Source organism: Miniopterus schreibersii (genome assembly GCF_964146895.1).
Source record: "Miniopterus schreibersii genome assembly, chromosome: 2".
NCBI lineage: Eukaryota > Metazoa > Chordata > Mammalia > Chiroptera > Miniopteridae > Miniopterus > Miniopterus schreibersii.
In genome coordinates, this window is record NC_138102.1 from 141,715,752 (window position 1) to 141,730,508 (window position 14,757).

The 14,757-nt window shown below is 42.0% G+C and overlaps 1 protein-coding gene across 1 annotated transcript in view; it reads right to left on the reverse strand.

Moving 5' to 3' along the window:
• Nucleotides 1-381: 381 nt before the first annotated feature.
• Nucleotides 382-14,757, reverse strand: part of SLC4A8 (solute carrier family 4 member 8) — a 71,542-nt gene continuing 57,166 nt past the window's right edge. Inside the window, exons 22-25 of the mRNA XM_081127125.1 lie at nucleotides 13,322-13,459; nucleotides 9,970-10,061; nucleotides 7,613-7,708; nucleotides 382-6,521 (exon numbers count right to left, since the gene is read on the reverse strand). Of these exons, the coding sequence (XP_080983251.1) occupies nucleotides 6,509-6,521; nucleotides 7,613-7,708; nucleotides 9,970-10,061; nucleotides 13,322-13,459 (339 nt within the window). The 3' untranslated portion in view covers nucleotides 382-6,508. The remainder of the gene's footprint in view (nucleotides 6,522-7,612; nucleotides 7,709-9,969; nucleotides 10,062-13,321; nucleotides 13,460-14,757) is intronic.

Genomic DNA, 14,757 nt, shown 5'->3' on the forward strand with positions numbered 1-14,757 from the left:
CCTTTTCTCCAACCCACCAACTGAATTTGAGAAGAAGAGAAACACAGCACCTCCCACCCCCCAAAAACCCTACAGAGTGACAGCAAATTTTTAAAATCTGAATTTCTAAGCAGTGGAAAGTTCTTAAATATTAGCAATTCCTCTCATCAGCCTGGTTGCATCTCCAAAATGGGCTTTCTTTTCATGCTGTCCTGTCCCCCCCACCCAAACATAAGTCTAAGCGTTACTCCTTCCATGGCTCTGCCTCAAGGAGGTGTCCACACCCCTCCCAAGACACCCTCTGCAGACACCACCACATCTTTCCCTCACCATTCATAACTTTCTTCACAAGTTCTGAACTTGCTCAGCATCGGGCTCAAAGAACACCACAGGTGTCAGCAGTTTACACAGACTTTATTTTTCACCCACTGGGCACAGGGAAGTCTGGGCAGACAGAGGTGCCACACCACCTCCCCTGGTTCCCAGACAGACCATGAGACTTGGTGGTGAGGGAGAGGGGTCCTAGTCCTACCACAGATTGCTATGGGGTTATCACAACACATGATTCTTGGTTCTATTTACACCATGGAGTGTGGAGAGGGTACATTTCTTACACTAAAAATATATACTTTGGAATCTCTAAAACAAAAATATCTCTATCTCTACATGAACCCTACTAAAAAGAACATAGAAAACAGGGAAATGTACCAGCACCTCAAGTTGTCCCCTCCCAAGGGAAGGCTGCTCTGCTTTCCACTTGACACCCTTAGTTTGGGAGGGCAGCCATATCTAACCAATCAGACAAATACAGGTAAATAAGAGGGAGGCCCATCATCTTGGAGGAGTGAATATGGAAGAAAGGAGCAGGGAGGAGGATTTTGGCCTCTTTTGCAAAAGGAGTAATTGCACATTCAGTTTGGTACTTGTTTCCAACATTATTGCACATGGGGAAAACCTGTGTGTTGGCGCCAATTGCAAACCTGTGAAGAGAAGCCCCAGCTCTGATTTCAGCTGGGCTCAGAAAAGTGCCGTGGGTGGTTTCTCTCTCAGGAAATATTAATGCCATCAGCTGGAAGAAAAAGCTCTGTATTCCCTGGTGCCGAAAGTGGGTTAGTTTTAAAAATGTCACTCCTGCCCTGGCCAGTAGCTCAGTTGGTTAGAGCATCATCCCTCTACGCCAAGGTTGCAGGCTCCATCCTCAGGGCACATAAAAGCAGCAACCAATGAATGCATAAATAAGTGGAACAACAAATCGATGTTTCTCTCTCTCCCTCTCTCTAAAATCAATAAATTAAAAAAGAATGTCATTTACTTTATTTTCAGAGGATTAGAAACCATTCCGTTCCCTTTGAGCACAGAATCTCCTAAAAGAATTTTGCCTATGGGTGAATCATTCCAGTTTCTGAATTTTCCTACTGAAAAGATTCACAGAACTCTTTTCATGTTTCAAGCGGCGATGGATACCATGACTTCACACCTCTTTTGGTTATGAAAATTAGCCTCCTTTCTGGTAAAGAAATGTAAACTGCATTTCAGAGTCAACTGCCCATTCTCTATAATTAATGTAAGAGACCAAGGGTACCAAGAATCATAAAGAAAAATCCCTGGCTGGGTAACTCAGTTGATTTGAACGTAGTCTGGATACACCAAGGTTGTGGGTTCCATCCCCAGTCAGGGCACATGCAAGAAGCAACCAATGAATGTATAAATAAGTGAAACAACAAATCAATGTTTCTCTCTCTTTCTCCCCCTTCTTCTCTCTAAAATCAATAAAATTTTTTTTAGACTCAAAGAATAGATTTGGTAGAAAAATTACTTCTATTTGGTTTTACAGTGTCTTTTTCTATTTATACTGAAATATGGATGAGCCCAAGGGCTTGAGAATCCATAGTCCCTCATCCTAAATAAGAAAAAATAACCACAATGTCCCCTTTGCAAAAAACCCCAGAACCTTTCAACCTCCTCACCTCTCTCAACACCCCCAAAGCTGGTGGTGAGCTTTAGAATCTCTGACCAAGAACTTCTCTCCAAGGAGAACTTGAAAGACTGAGGAAAAGGCAGAAGAGAGAGGAAAGGGTGCTTGGAAAGCTGAGTTAGTAAACGGGATAGGACGTGGATGATGTCTCCTTTGGCCAGCCAGGGACCACAGGAAGGACTTCCACTTTATGGGAGGCCTGACAGCTACAACCGAAAGTCAGGAAGGCTGAGAACACTCAGTGCAGGGGTCCTGAATGCCCTGCCAGGATGAGAATCCAAGGAAGACGCAGCATCAAACTGGCAGACAGTGTCTGAAGTCCTAGGAGAAGGTGCTCACTCTCGCAAAAGAGACTCAGAGAAGCCGGTAAAGCAGAGAGGACATACTGGATTGTATTTCTGATGCGAGTTAAAAGGAAAGCCAGGGACCTGGGGTCAAGCCTTCTCCTGTGCTTCAGGAAAATGTGGAGACTCAGAACATGGATGCTGAAATCAATGGAGAAGATGCAGGGAGAACTGCTGACTATTCTAAGAGGAAAGTCTGGAGAGTTGAGTGGATAGAAAATACAGTAGAACTGGGAATCATCTGTTTTAGATGACCAGAAACCAGATTCCTAGCATCAGAGACCTCTTGAAGGTCACAGTGGTCATAGCCTGAGATGTCAACCCAGCCTGAGACTTAGCATATACCATATTTTTACCAAACATTTATGACTAAATTGCCCTGGCTGGTGTGACTCAGTTGGTTAAGCACTGTCCTGTGCACTGAAAGGTCACTGGTCCAGTCCCCAGTCCAGGTGTGTGCAGGGGGCAACCATTCAATGTTTCTCTCTCGCACTGATGTTTTTTCCCCTCTCCCCCTCTCCCTCCCTCTCTCTTCCTCTCTAAAATCAATAAAAACATATTTTAAAAAAAAAACATTTATGACTAATTTAAAAGCAAGTCATATCCCAAAGAGAAACAGCAAATGTTCACACTGTCTTTTGGAAATATGTGATTCACTACCCCCCTATCCTAAAGGCAAATTTATATGACTAAGGAGACAGGGATAGGAGCTGCACGTGGTAAAGACCAGATCTCCTGATTATTCCATCATCTGAAGTCTGAAATCATATTAGCCACAAAGAGCTAGCCTGCATTTTATGCAACCAAACATATCTGGCAACTTCCAGCATATTTCTGCTGGTTTTCACCTTCTCTCCATTCCTTCCCTAAAAGTCCTGGGCTAAGCTCCAGCTGGTGTGTCCCAGGGGTTAGAGCATCAACCCACAAACCAAAGGGTCGCAGGTTCGATTCCCATTCAAAGGCAGATAGCTGGGTTGCAGGTTTGATCCCCAGCCCTGGCTGGGGCTCATACAGGAGGCAACCAATTGATGTTCCTTTCTCACACTGATGTTTCTCTCTCTCAACCTCTCTCTCTGTCTCCCTCTCTAAAAAAAAAAAAAAAAAAAGGAAAAAATATCCTCAGGTGAGGATTAACAGCAACAACAAAAAAGTCATGGGCTAGGAAGTAACCCACTCTCTTAGCAATGCCACTTCTTCCTCCCCCTTACAACCAAGATTCCACTCATCATCACTTTCTGAAATTCCTGACCTCTGTACTACCAGCCTGCCAACACTCAACTGAAATCTGCCCTTGTCGTAACAGGTGGACTGCTTCTCTGGCCCAAGCAAACTGGGGCACAGAAATCACGTAACTACCTGCCTTGCTTTTCTACCCCTAAGTCAGTTTCTCACCCTTTTCTATAGACTAATCAGTCTATATTTATCCTCAAGCTATTCTACTGGAGAAGTCTGAGAGGGGAACCCCTAGATGGGGGAATGATCATATTATTTTGATGTCCCCACAGCTTAGGTGCTCCGGCAATGTTTAATAGCAGCAATGAAAGCTTACGGATCAACTTTCATTTGTTGATAAGCACACATGCATATGCGCACGCACACACACAATCTACTGCTGCTGTTTCACCTCCACTCACAGTTTGCTACCCCACACACAGTGCACCTTGACCCTGCCACCAGAGTCACCGGCTACAGACCTGAGCAAGGAAGCAACCAGGACTGAGATGGAGTGTTTGGTGGGAGCTGGGAGACAGGAAAGAATAAGAGTAGGGAATGATGCCTATCACTAAGCTGTAGCACATATGAGTCTGGCTATTGTCTGAGAAAAATCTAATGGCCTAAAAATATTGGAACAGCCTTCAAAAGCAGCTAGTGTTCCTAGGGCACAGTAACTTGGGAGGGTCTGGCTTGGCAAGGACTCAAAAATGCACATGTGGCCCTGTAACTGCTCTGCACGGTTAACGAAGACAGATTCCCTACTCTGAGGAAGCCTAGCAGACACAAGGCATCACAAGACATCAGCATATTAGGAGAGAGATTTTTCTGAGTGATAGTCACCCAGTTTTGATGCATGAAGGGCTTTTCCCTGTTACATTCCTTACAGCCACTCTGAGGCTAGGGAACAGGTGAAGCAGTCACCAACCTCCCTACACAGAGGTGGCAGGTGAAGATGGGAGGGGCAAGATGGAGGGAGTGTGCAGGGGTGTTCTCTGGAAACAAAGGTGAGAAAGAAGGCAAGCTCAAGGATGCATCCAGAGAGGGACAGGGAAAGCTAGCAGAAAAGCTTTTCCTGTAGACAGGCTGCCTTTTGATTTTCTAGATTAGGTAGGTAAATGGGCACAATTATTACATTTATCCTAAAATGATAAAATATGAAACTTTGGCTCACAAAGATTTTAATGCCCATATAGTTCAAAAAATTCCGATTCCTGTCTGCACTACATGAAAGGAAGTCGAGGCTGTCCCTAAAACAGCCTTGTAAGTAGAAAAATCAGAAGAATCAGGAAAAGTATCCACAACTCAAAGGGATATCATTTTAACATTTGAAAGCAGTGTGCTGTTCAGCCAATAGATCATGCATATTGCTTGTTTACAGCAGGTATCCGTTCTGAGTGGATGGTGTCCTTCCTATACCAGTTGTTAAATATTTTGAAAATCATCTGTGTATTAAAAGAACTGTGGCTCTAAGAGACAGGGAAATATGAAAGAAAAGCAGGACTCCTTCAATATCAAAGGTCCTTAGAGTAAGCCTAGAATACACTAATACATTTTAAAAGTCTAAGGAATGCAAGATTCCATAAAGTTATCTAGCCAACTCTTCATCTATGAAATGAGAGTACACTGAGGGGACATCCCACTACACAAAGATTTTCCAGGACGGGAAACTAGTATGATCAGATTCCTTGGTGTTGATATGCTTGCCAGTAATGTTCTGTGCACAGAGGAAGGGAAGGTCTATACACATTGGAGCCCAAATCATTGATATTCACTGCAACAGGGAAGAGAATAAAACTATAAGTGTAGCTGTACACTAAACACCAAAATTAATTTTACATGTACAGTCATTCCCCAATGTGGCTTTTCACATCTGACAGCCAGAACATTTCTCAACCAAAAAAAATCCATGATGATGAAGAAACAACATGGCTGAAGGCGGCTTTGGTCCATTGATGGTTTGCTACTAAGGCAGCTAAGGAGACATTAAGTAAGCACTTAGATATCTCCAGGAATGGAATCAGATGTGCTCTCAAGAGACAGCAGCAAGACACAGGTGTTTCCACAACATGGCCAATAAAAACACCTTATCTTCCCTCCCAGTCACCAACAACTACTATCAAACCTTTCCCAGGCACCAAGAAAGCAAACACTATGACAAATTTTCCACCCAGGAAGTCCTCCTAGTGTCTAATTCCATCTGCAGCAATTTAAGTTCAGTCTCTTACTCTATCCTGAAGGAAACCAAGAGAAGCTACTCATTCTCACTTATCATTATTGATTTCCCCCCCGAGCCTTCCCTAAGCTAAACAACTCCAATGTCCCACTTGGCTCTTTTATCGTCTGAGGTCCTTGCTTAGTTATGCAAGCTGCTGCTAGGGAACCATGAAGGTGCACCCGGGTCAGAGGTGTCTTCTGGCTGTGGTGAGCACTGCCAATGCCCTGGCTGCTGACTCTCCTAGTAGCCAATCCTCCTGACAGCCTCTGACTCTGACCAGCATCCTCTTGGCAGGCAATCCAACCAAGGTCCAGGGTCCTAACAGCCTACAGACACTCTGGGACTGGGGAGCCTTCCCTTTCCTCTCTGCTCTGCTCCCACTCCTTACCCCTCCTTTAGGAAGAGGAACCTCACTGAAGGGATCTGCAGTGACAGAATGGGTCCTATGGTTTGGCAGGCCAGCAGAGTTTCAGAGAAAATGTCTGGAAGCTGGGAAGCTGGGTCTTCAGTGGTGGCAGTTTCGAAGAGAAGAGAAGCGAGAGGAGAAGTACCAGCAGGTGGTCTTCTGCTTCCACGGTCCCATCTGGCTGCTGGTATGGGGACAGCTGGGTGCCCTCCAACACACACCATGAATAACTGAATGCTTCAGCATGGCTTTGACATGACCAAGGACAGGGCCAGACTTGGTCTTGCTGCTTGTCTGACAGATTCACCATCTTCTCTGTAACCAGACTTTCCTGAGGCACCTCATGGCCCAAATCTTCCATCTCGGCAAAGATTTTAGTTGAAGAGACTAAATAAAAGTGTTACAATTAGACAAAAAGGGAACACATGATTCATTCCAGCTTTTAAGACAATACTTTGAAGATGTCACCACAATTTGGATCTGGCTATATTTTCAGTTCATTGACAAGTAGACTAGTTCTCAACTAAAAATAATCATGTGAGTTATACATTTCAACAGCTGCCTGGATTTTCCTCTGAAGGAAAGAAGATTCTATATTTCACTCACATTCAAGCACAGATTTGTTTTAACCCATTCAATAAAGAAATAACCAGTTTCTCCTCAGAGCAGCCTTATGAGTACAACGGTTATGACCATTCCCATTTTCCTGCCGAGTAAACTGAGAGCCAGAAACAGTGGCCTGCCAAATTGCAGGAATTAATAACTGAGCTAGGTCTCTTCATTGCTAGTCTCCTTTTTTTTTTTTTTTTTAACTAGGAAAGTTGCCTTTAATAAAACCTAAGAGCTTCCCTTCAGTTATCTGCCTACTTAAAGTTAAGTGGTGTTTGGACTAAATTATTCAATTTGGGTGCATGGCCTACCTCACTGCAGGCAAAGATGCCTCAAGTCCTTCCATTTTCTCCATTAACCTGATTAAATTTGATCTATGCTATTGGCAAATGATATACAGAATTTAGTTTCCAAAATAATTCCAGCTGCAATTTAATACTTCAAAATCTTTTCTTGGCAATAATTCTCATTATGGAATTGTATCAATACTATCAACACTATATGAATATTTTAGCAATTTCCCAGTTTGTGTGGTTTCAGTAACCAGAGAAATGCTCTATAGATTTTGAAATGAGGACTGGAAAGATTAAGGGAACTAAATAGGTAAAGCAAATTTATATCCCCAAATAATTCCATCCTGACTTTGGACCTGTATAAATGGGCAGCTCAAAATGGCATATCTGTTCAAATAGTTAGAAAACATTTTTATTTTACTTAGGCTTGCAGTCATTCTTGTGGGGTTAGTAGCAGTCCTGGAAGGGATATTTGTTAGACAAATTCAATTTTACAACTAAAATATCTTTTACTTTCAACATGATTGCTATTTTTAAAAGCCAGAAATAAAAATCAGCAATTATAGTTCTCTTTACCTCTTTTCCTTGGTATTTCCAGAATTCATACTGAGAGCTTTCCAGACCGTGGTTTTAGGCATTTCATCAGATATATTAATCTCAGAGGGGTCACATCTGAAATGAATACTTAGAACAGTAAATTCCAGACATACAAATAAGATACATATCTTACACTATACTGAGCACCACCCACCAGAAGGGAAAATATGAGGTCTGAAGGAGCTCAACTAAGAGCTCTTAGGAGGACTGGGAACCAGACAGTCGGAATGTAGAGAGGCAAGGTGACCCTTGAGGTGCTTGCTGCTGAGGTCTGGGCTGGTGTGCCAGGTGGTGGCCAGCCCTGCCCCCACAATTCTGCACTCCCTCGAGGGGCCCCTCTGGGGTTGCTGATGTCAGTGCTGTAATGCCAATGGCGGTAGCATCAGGAGCTCCCACTTACTGAGTACTTGCTGTGTGCCAGCCACAAGGCTAAGCACTCTTCATTCATTTTCTCACTTACTTGGTCAAATGTTTTCCATCTGTAGTTAACAAAGGACTTTTATAATATATTATTTTAACTATCACAGATTCAGAGATTATTAACATCCTCATTTGAAGATGCAGAAACCAAAGCTCCCAGGGCTAACTGACCATCCAAGGTCAAATGCTAGTAAGTGGGGAATCAAGACCTTGAATCCAATCCTTGGTTTCCTAGAAACCCAGAGTGCTCTGAAGTTTTCTACAAGCCACGCTGTATCCTTTCAAAAGGCCAAGAGAGGAGGCAGCATCCTAGTAGAGGAGGAACATTGCTCCTACTTTGCCACCAGAGATTCAAAGCCTATGGCTCCTTCTAGAACAGCCTGTAGAAAGTTTATTAAAGTCCAAAGATTCCACTTCTTTTGGGGTCAGTTAAAAAGTCAACCTCATAGTAACATAGTAACAGGGAGTAGAATGGTGACTACCAGAGGCTGGGAGATGGGGGAAAAGGGAAGATGCTGATCAAAGGGTACAAACTTTCAGTTATAAGATGAATAAATTCTGAACACCTATGAACAGCATGGTGAACACAGTTAATAATAACATATCGTACATGTGAAATTTGCTAAGAAAGTGGATCTCAAGTGTTGTCACCACAAAAAAAAGGAATGGTAACTATAGGAGGTGATGCATATGTTATTAGTTTGATTGTAGTAATTATTTCACAATATATACATATATCAAAATATCATGTTGTACACCTTAAATATATACTAGTTTTATTTAAAACTAATATATATTTATTTTTAATTTTTAAAAATGTTTCATTATCTTTATTGTTGAGACCAATACAGATGTCCCCCTTTTAACCCCACTGATCCCCTCCACCCCACATCCATCCCACCCCCAGGCCCTCCTCACACCAATGTCCGTGTCCATGGGCCATGCCCATAAACTAATATATTCTTAAATAAATATATTTTAAAGCTTTTAAACTTTAAAAGAAAAGTCTGTCCTCACTTCCCCCTCAGTATAAACCACAATCAATTCAATGATTCAGCAATAAAATATCCAGGATCTAGATGACCCAAATCCTCTTTCTTCCATTTCTGCCCCTTCGTGACCTCTGGGCTTCTTTCAGCTTGAATGTATCTCTTCCATAGTGGAAACAAAATGCCAGGAATGAAACCACAAATGGACCTATTTAGCTTCCTGTGACTTGTGGTGAGCAATAGCTTCAACAGAGAAAGGGGCTGAAATCACTGGCAGAAGTAAGGAGTTTCTGTGACCCATTTCAGTTCATGGGACTATAGATGCCATGAGCCAAGCTGGAATGGGCTATCTCTGCCCATCCCCAAAGGCTTGCCCAAGCTTGGGAATTTCATGCCCACCAGGTTGAGAACTCACTGAAAACAAAGACCACTTCCTACTCATCTTTGGAAGGTAACAGAGAAAGGCAGAGGAAACACTGGGCTGAGGAGTACAAAGACGAGGAGTTGAATCTTAAACTTTCTACTTAGCAGCATTGTGACCTTGGGCATATTGCCTAAAATCCTCCAAACCTCGGTTTCCTCACTGTACAAATGTGGATAGTGACACTTATATCAGAAAGCTGTTGTAAAGATTAAATGAGAGAACATAGTAAACCTTCTAGCACAGTCCTGGCACAGAGAAGACACTCAGTACATGGGCTCCGTTAGCTCTGTCCTTGTGATTCCCAGCACTGGTCTAGTGCCTCACACAGGGCAGGTCCTCAGTGAACCATGAAAGGAAAAGTTGTTTTCCACATTTTCAAACGGGAAGGCTGAGCATTAGCTTTTTATACCAGCAGCTGCAATGGTGACCCCCTCCCCCACAACACACACACACACAGCCAGAACAACCAAAACAGTCAACTCCTTGGTGTTTTGGGATTTTACCTGAAACTGTTGTTCTTTCCGGGACTACTTAGTAACTTCCTGCTCTCTAAGGGGAACTTGTCTCCCCCCATGTCTAACATTTTCTCAGCCTCCTGGAAGAAAAGGAGACATTATTATATCTTGGACCAGGTAAAACCGTAAGTCTACACCAGTCCATTTTTTTCTATCACCACAATGTCTACCTAATTTTTCTCACATTTATTATAAAAAAGTATAATTATGTTCTTTCCTAGAATTCGCTCATCACAAAAAGAGAGACTACTAAATATCTGTACCCATGGAATAGTATTTTTTTTAAATCCTGAATTTGAATAAGCCTCTAGATCCAACTACCATACCAATTTACTGGAAGCACAGAGGACAGATGAAAATGTTAAATGACACAAGGACACATTTAGTAAAATCTAAATGGTGGGAAACCCTATAGGTCAAAGACCCAGTTTCTTCAGCAAAAAGTAAAGGGACAGAAGGGGAACTCCTAAACAGTTTTAAGAAACATATCAACCAACTGCAATATATGGATCATATTTGGATCCTGATTCAAACATATTATTAAAAATAATCATAAGGCAATTGGAGGAAATATGAATACTGAATATTCTTTCTACTTTTGTATATGCTTGAAATATTCCAAAATAAAATGTTTTCTTAGAAATAATTCCATTAATACAAAGGAAATAATTATAGAGAAAAATATGTACAGAGATGTTTAAATTAGTATAATTAATAATAAAACCTAAAACTATAAACTTTAACAAAGGAAGAATGTTTAGATTATTAGATATTATAGAATATTATGCAGCCATTAAAATAATAAATATGAGCCCTGGCCTGTGTTGCTCAATGGTTAGAACATCAGCCTGAAAACCAAAGGGTTGCTGGTTCCATTCCCCATCAAGGGCTCTGGGTTACAGGTTTGATCCCCAGTCCTGGTCGAGGTGCACGCAGGAGGCAACCAATCGATGTGTCTCTCTCACATCGATGTTTCTCTCTTTCTCTCTCTCCCCCTGCTCCCTTCCACTTTCTCTAAAAATCAATGGAAAAAATATCCTTGGGTGAGGATTAACAACAACAAAAAAGAACAAATATAATTCTTTATTGTATGGACACACAGAAACATGCAAGTGTCATAAAATCAAGTTAAGGGGGGGAATAAGAATATATATACCACCCCAGAAACAAATATACAATTATTACACTTATGTGAAAACTATGTTAAGGATTTAAAGAGAACGTAAAGAAATAAACATAAATGTTGAATGCTAACATGAAATTTTGTGGTGAAATCTTCAATTTTTTTTTTTTTTTTAATCTTCACCCAAGGATATTTTTTCCATTGCTTTTCAGAGAAAGAGAGAGAGGAAAAAAACACTGGTATGAGAAAGACACATCAGTTGGTTGCCTCCCACATGTGCCCCAGCCAGGGATGGAGCCTGCAACCAAGGTATGTGCTCTTGGCCAGAATCAAACCTGGGACCCTTTGGTTTGTGGGCCAACACCCTAACCACGGAGCCAAACCAGCTAAGGCAAAATCTTCATTTTTTTCATTTGATTTAGTTTTTAAAATAATTTTATAAAGAATTTTTGGGAAGTAAGGAGTATAATGTTTACTAGCCACCTTATGTTTAACATCCAAAAGACATCCCTTGATTTTCATCTCAAATCTGCCGTTCCTTGCTCTTCCCCATATTAATAGCACAACCATTCATCTAATTGTTTCTCCAAAAATCTAAGTGGTGTCCTTCATTCGTCTCTCACCCATCCTCACTATAGTTAGCAAAACCCATCAGCTCTATCTTCAAAATAAGCCCCCAAACCAGCCATTTTCATCAACTCTCCCTTAGCCTAAGCCACCATCACCTCTTGCCTGAACTATTGCCAAGAGATAACAGATGCTGGCAAAGATGTGGAAAAAAGGGGACCCTTGTACACTGTTGGTGGGAATATAAATTGGTACAGCCACCGTGGAAGACAGTATGGAGGTTCTTAAAAAAACTAAAAAAGAACTACCATGATCCAGCAATTCCACTTCTGGGTATATAGCCAAAGGAAATGAAATCACTATCTCAAAGTGGTATCTGTACCCCCATGTTTATTGCAGCATTATTTACAATAGCCAAGACATGGAAACAACTTAAGTGTCCATCAATAGATGAGTGGATAAAGAAAGGTTATTACACGCACATACACACACACACACAGGGATATTATTCAGCCATAAAAAGGAAATCCTGCTGTTTGCAACAACATGAATGAATCTTGAGGACATTATGTTAAGTGAACTAAGTCAGGCAGAGAAAGACAAATACTTTATGATCTCACACGTGGAATCTAAAAAAACTGAAGTCATAGAAATAGAACACATTGGTGGTTACCAAGGGTGGAGGTTAGGTGGGGGAAATGGGTGAAGGTAGTCAAAGGGTACAAACCTTCAGTTATAAGATGAATAAATTTTTCTGGGGATATAATGTACAGCATGGTGACTATACTTGACAATACTGTATTGTATATTTGAAAATTGCTAAGAGAGATTTCAAAGTTCTCACCACAAAGAAATAATTGTGACTACGTGAGGTGATGGATGTGTTAACTAATGCTATTGTGGCAATCATTTTGCAATGTATACATATATCAAATCATTATGTAGTACACCTTAAACCTATACAATGTTATATGTCAATTATATCTCAATAAAACTAGAAAAAATAATACAAGATTTTTGAAATTCAAGATATATTTTAAAAAGTCCTTTAAAATGCATTGCAAAGGACACTATTTCAAGCACTAAGTGTACTTGGAAACACTTTCCAACTCAGTTCTTGGTCTGGTATTTTCATTTTGCTACACATCCATTCTTTGAACATAGAGGCCACTGACTGAGGGTCCATTGTATGGATGGCAGATGCCAAGTGCTAAGGGAAATACAGAAGGACAGAAAGCCCTATGCAAGTTATCTTTGCATGGTGCCAACCACAACATCATCTGCAATTAGGTACATAACAAATACTCTCAGAAAATAACAGGTTTTGTATACTTATCAAATTAGACCTTTTGGGAAAACATGACCCATTAGATCTGATAAAAGCAGATTTTATGTTTATATTCTAAGTGTGAATCTGGTGAGTAGACTGTAGACAAACCAAAAAACAACTGGTTATCAAATCCAAAAATGAAGGACAAACAGAGACAAGAATTCTTAATCCTTTCTCAGCTGAGAACAGCTCTGGAGAAATCTTCCCAGCTCCCAGATATAACCCTTGGGATTCCAGACATGCTGACTTTTCCTGTGGCCCTTCCTATGTTTGGTAATTTAAGGCTGCCCCAAATGTACAGTTAGTGCAAGAACTATGACCTCTTCCTCCTTGGCCTTCTTTTTGGCATCATCCAACTTCTTCTTTTTGCTTTCAGGCATGAGATCATCTAACCAGCTCAGCTCTCGCTTAGAGAAACAGAGATCCATGACTTTCCTGACAAAGACCAAGGCCAAAACCTGAAGAAAAATAAAAAAAATACATTAAAGGGACTCATTTACTTCCTGGAGTTAAGAGCAAAATCTTATTTTCATAGCAGACTAGGACATTTCCTGTTAAATCAAACTCATAATAATCATGATAGTTGCCTTCTACTGACTGCCCTCTTTGTACCAGATACTAAGGTAAGTGTTTTATATACAGTATTTTACTTAATTTTCATAACAACTTAGAGAGCAACTAATTTAATTCTCTCATTAAAAAAAAAGCCTTGAAGTAAGAGAAACAACAAGATGGCGGTGTAGGTAACCACAGTACCTGCCACTTCCCACAATCACATCAAAATTACAACTAAAATACAGAACAACCATCATTCAGAACCTCCTGAAATCTACCTAAACAGAAGTCCTACAATGAGGGAACTAAAGAAGCATCGAGATGGGTAGGAGGGGCAGAGAGATGGAGCAGAACTGCGGAGACACAGCGATGGTCCCACACCCAGGTGCCGCGGTTTAAGCCCGGGAGGGATATCTCAGCGGTGGAGGTTTCTCAGAGGAGCAAGGAGTCCCAGCCTCACATCAGGCCCCCCAGCCCAGGGTTCCAGTGCCGGGAAGAGAAGTCCCCACAACTTTGGGCTGTAAAAACCAGCGGGGATTGTGGCTGAGGCTGTGGGAGGCTGTGGGAGTCCCAGGCAGCTCCTCTTAAAGGGTCGGCACCTCGACTTACTCAGACGCGCTCCCTCTGAGCTCCAGCACTGGGCAGCAGCTTGAAAGGAACCTGGGATATTTGGGGAGGAATTAACTTGCCTGGAATCAGGATGGGAGCTGGAGGGGCAGCTTTCTCACAGACAGAGGAGCTGGCAGAGGTCATTGCTCCTTTGGCAAGCCCTCCCCACACAGAGCTGGCAGGCAGGCACCATATATGAATCTCTAGCACCTGACTCACACCTTTGGCCTTGCCCTTGCGATTCCCAGAGACCCCGCCCCTCCCTACGTGCAAGCTCATCCAAGCCATTTCCAGGGGCTTTTCTATGCAAGTGGCCTCTCTAGTTTCATACTTGGGACTTTCCTAAAATCTAGTTTCATGCTTGGGACTTTCCCAAACAAGCAGCAGCTGGCCTCAGCATGCCCCATATGTCTTGGTAAGTGGCCCCAGACCTGGCATTAGTGGCAGCCTGCATTGGTTCACAGCTTGGCCTCTCCTGGACACCTCCAAGCCCAGCACAAGTAGCAGCCAACAAACTGCTGTGTAGCTCATGCTGGGTGGCCCTGGGCAAGGCACAGGCAGAGGCTGACTTTGCACCTCCAGGGAGGCTCCA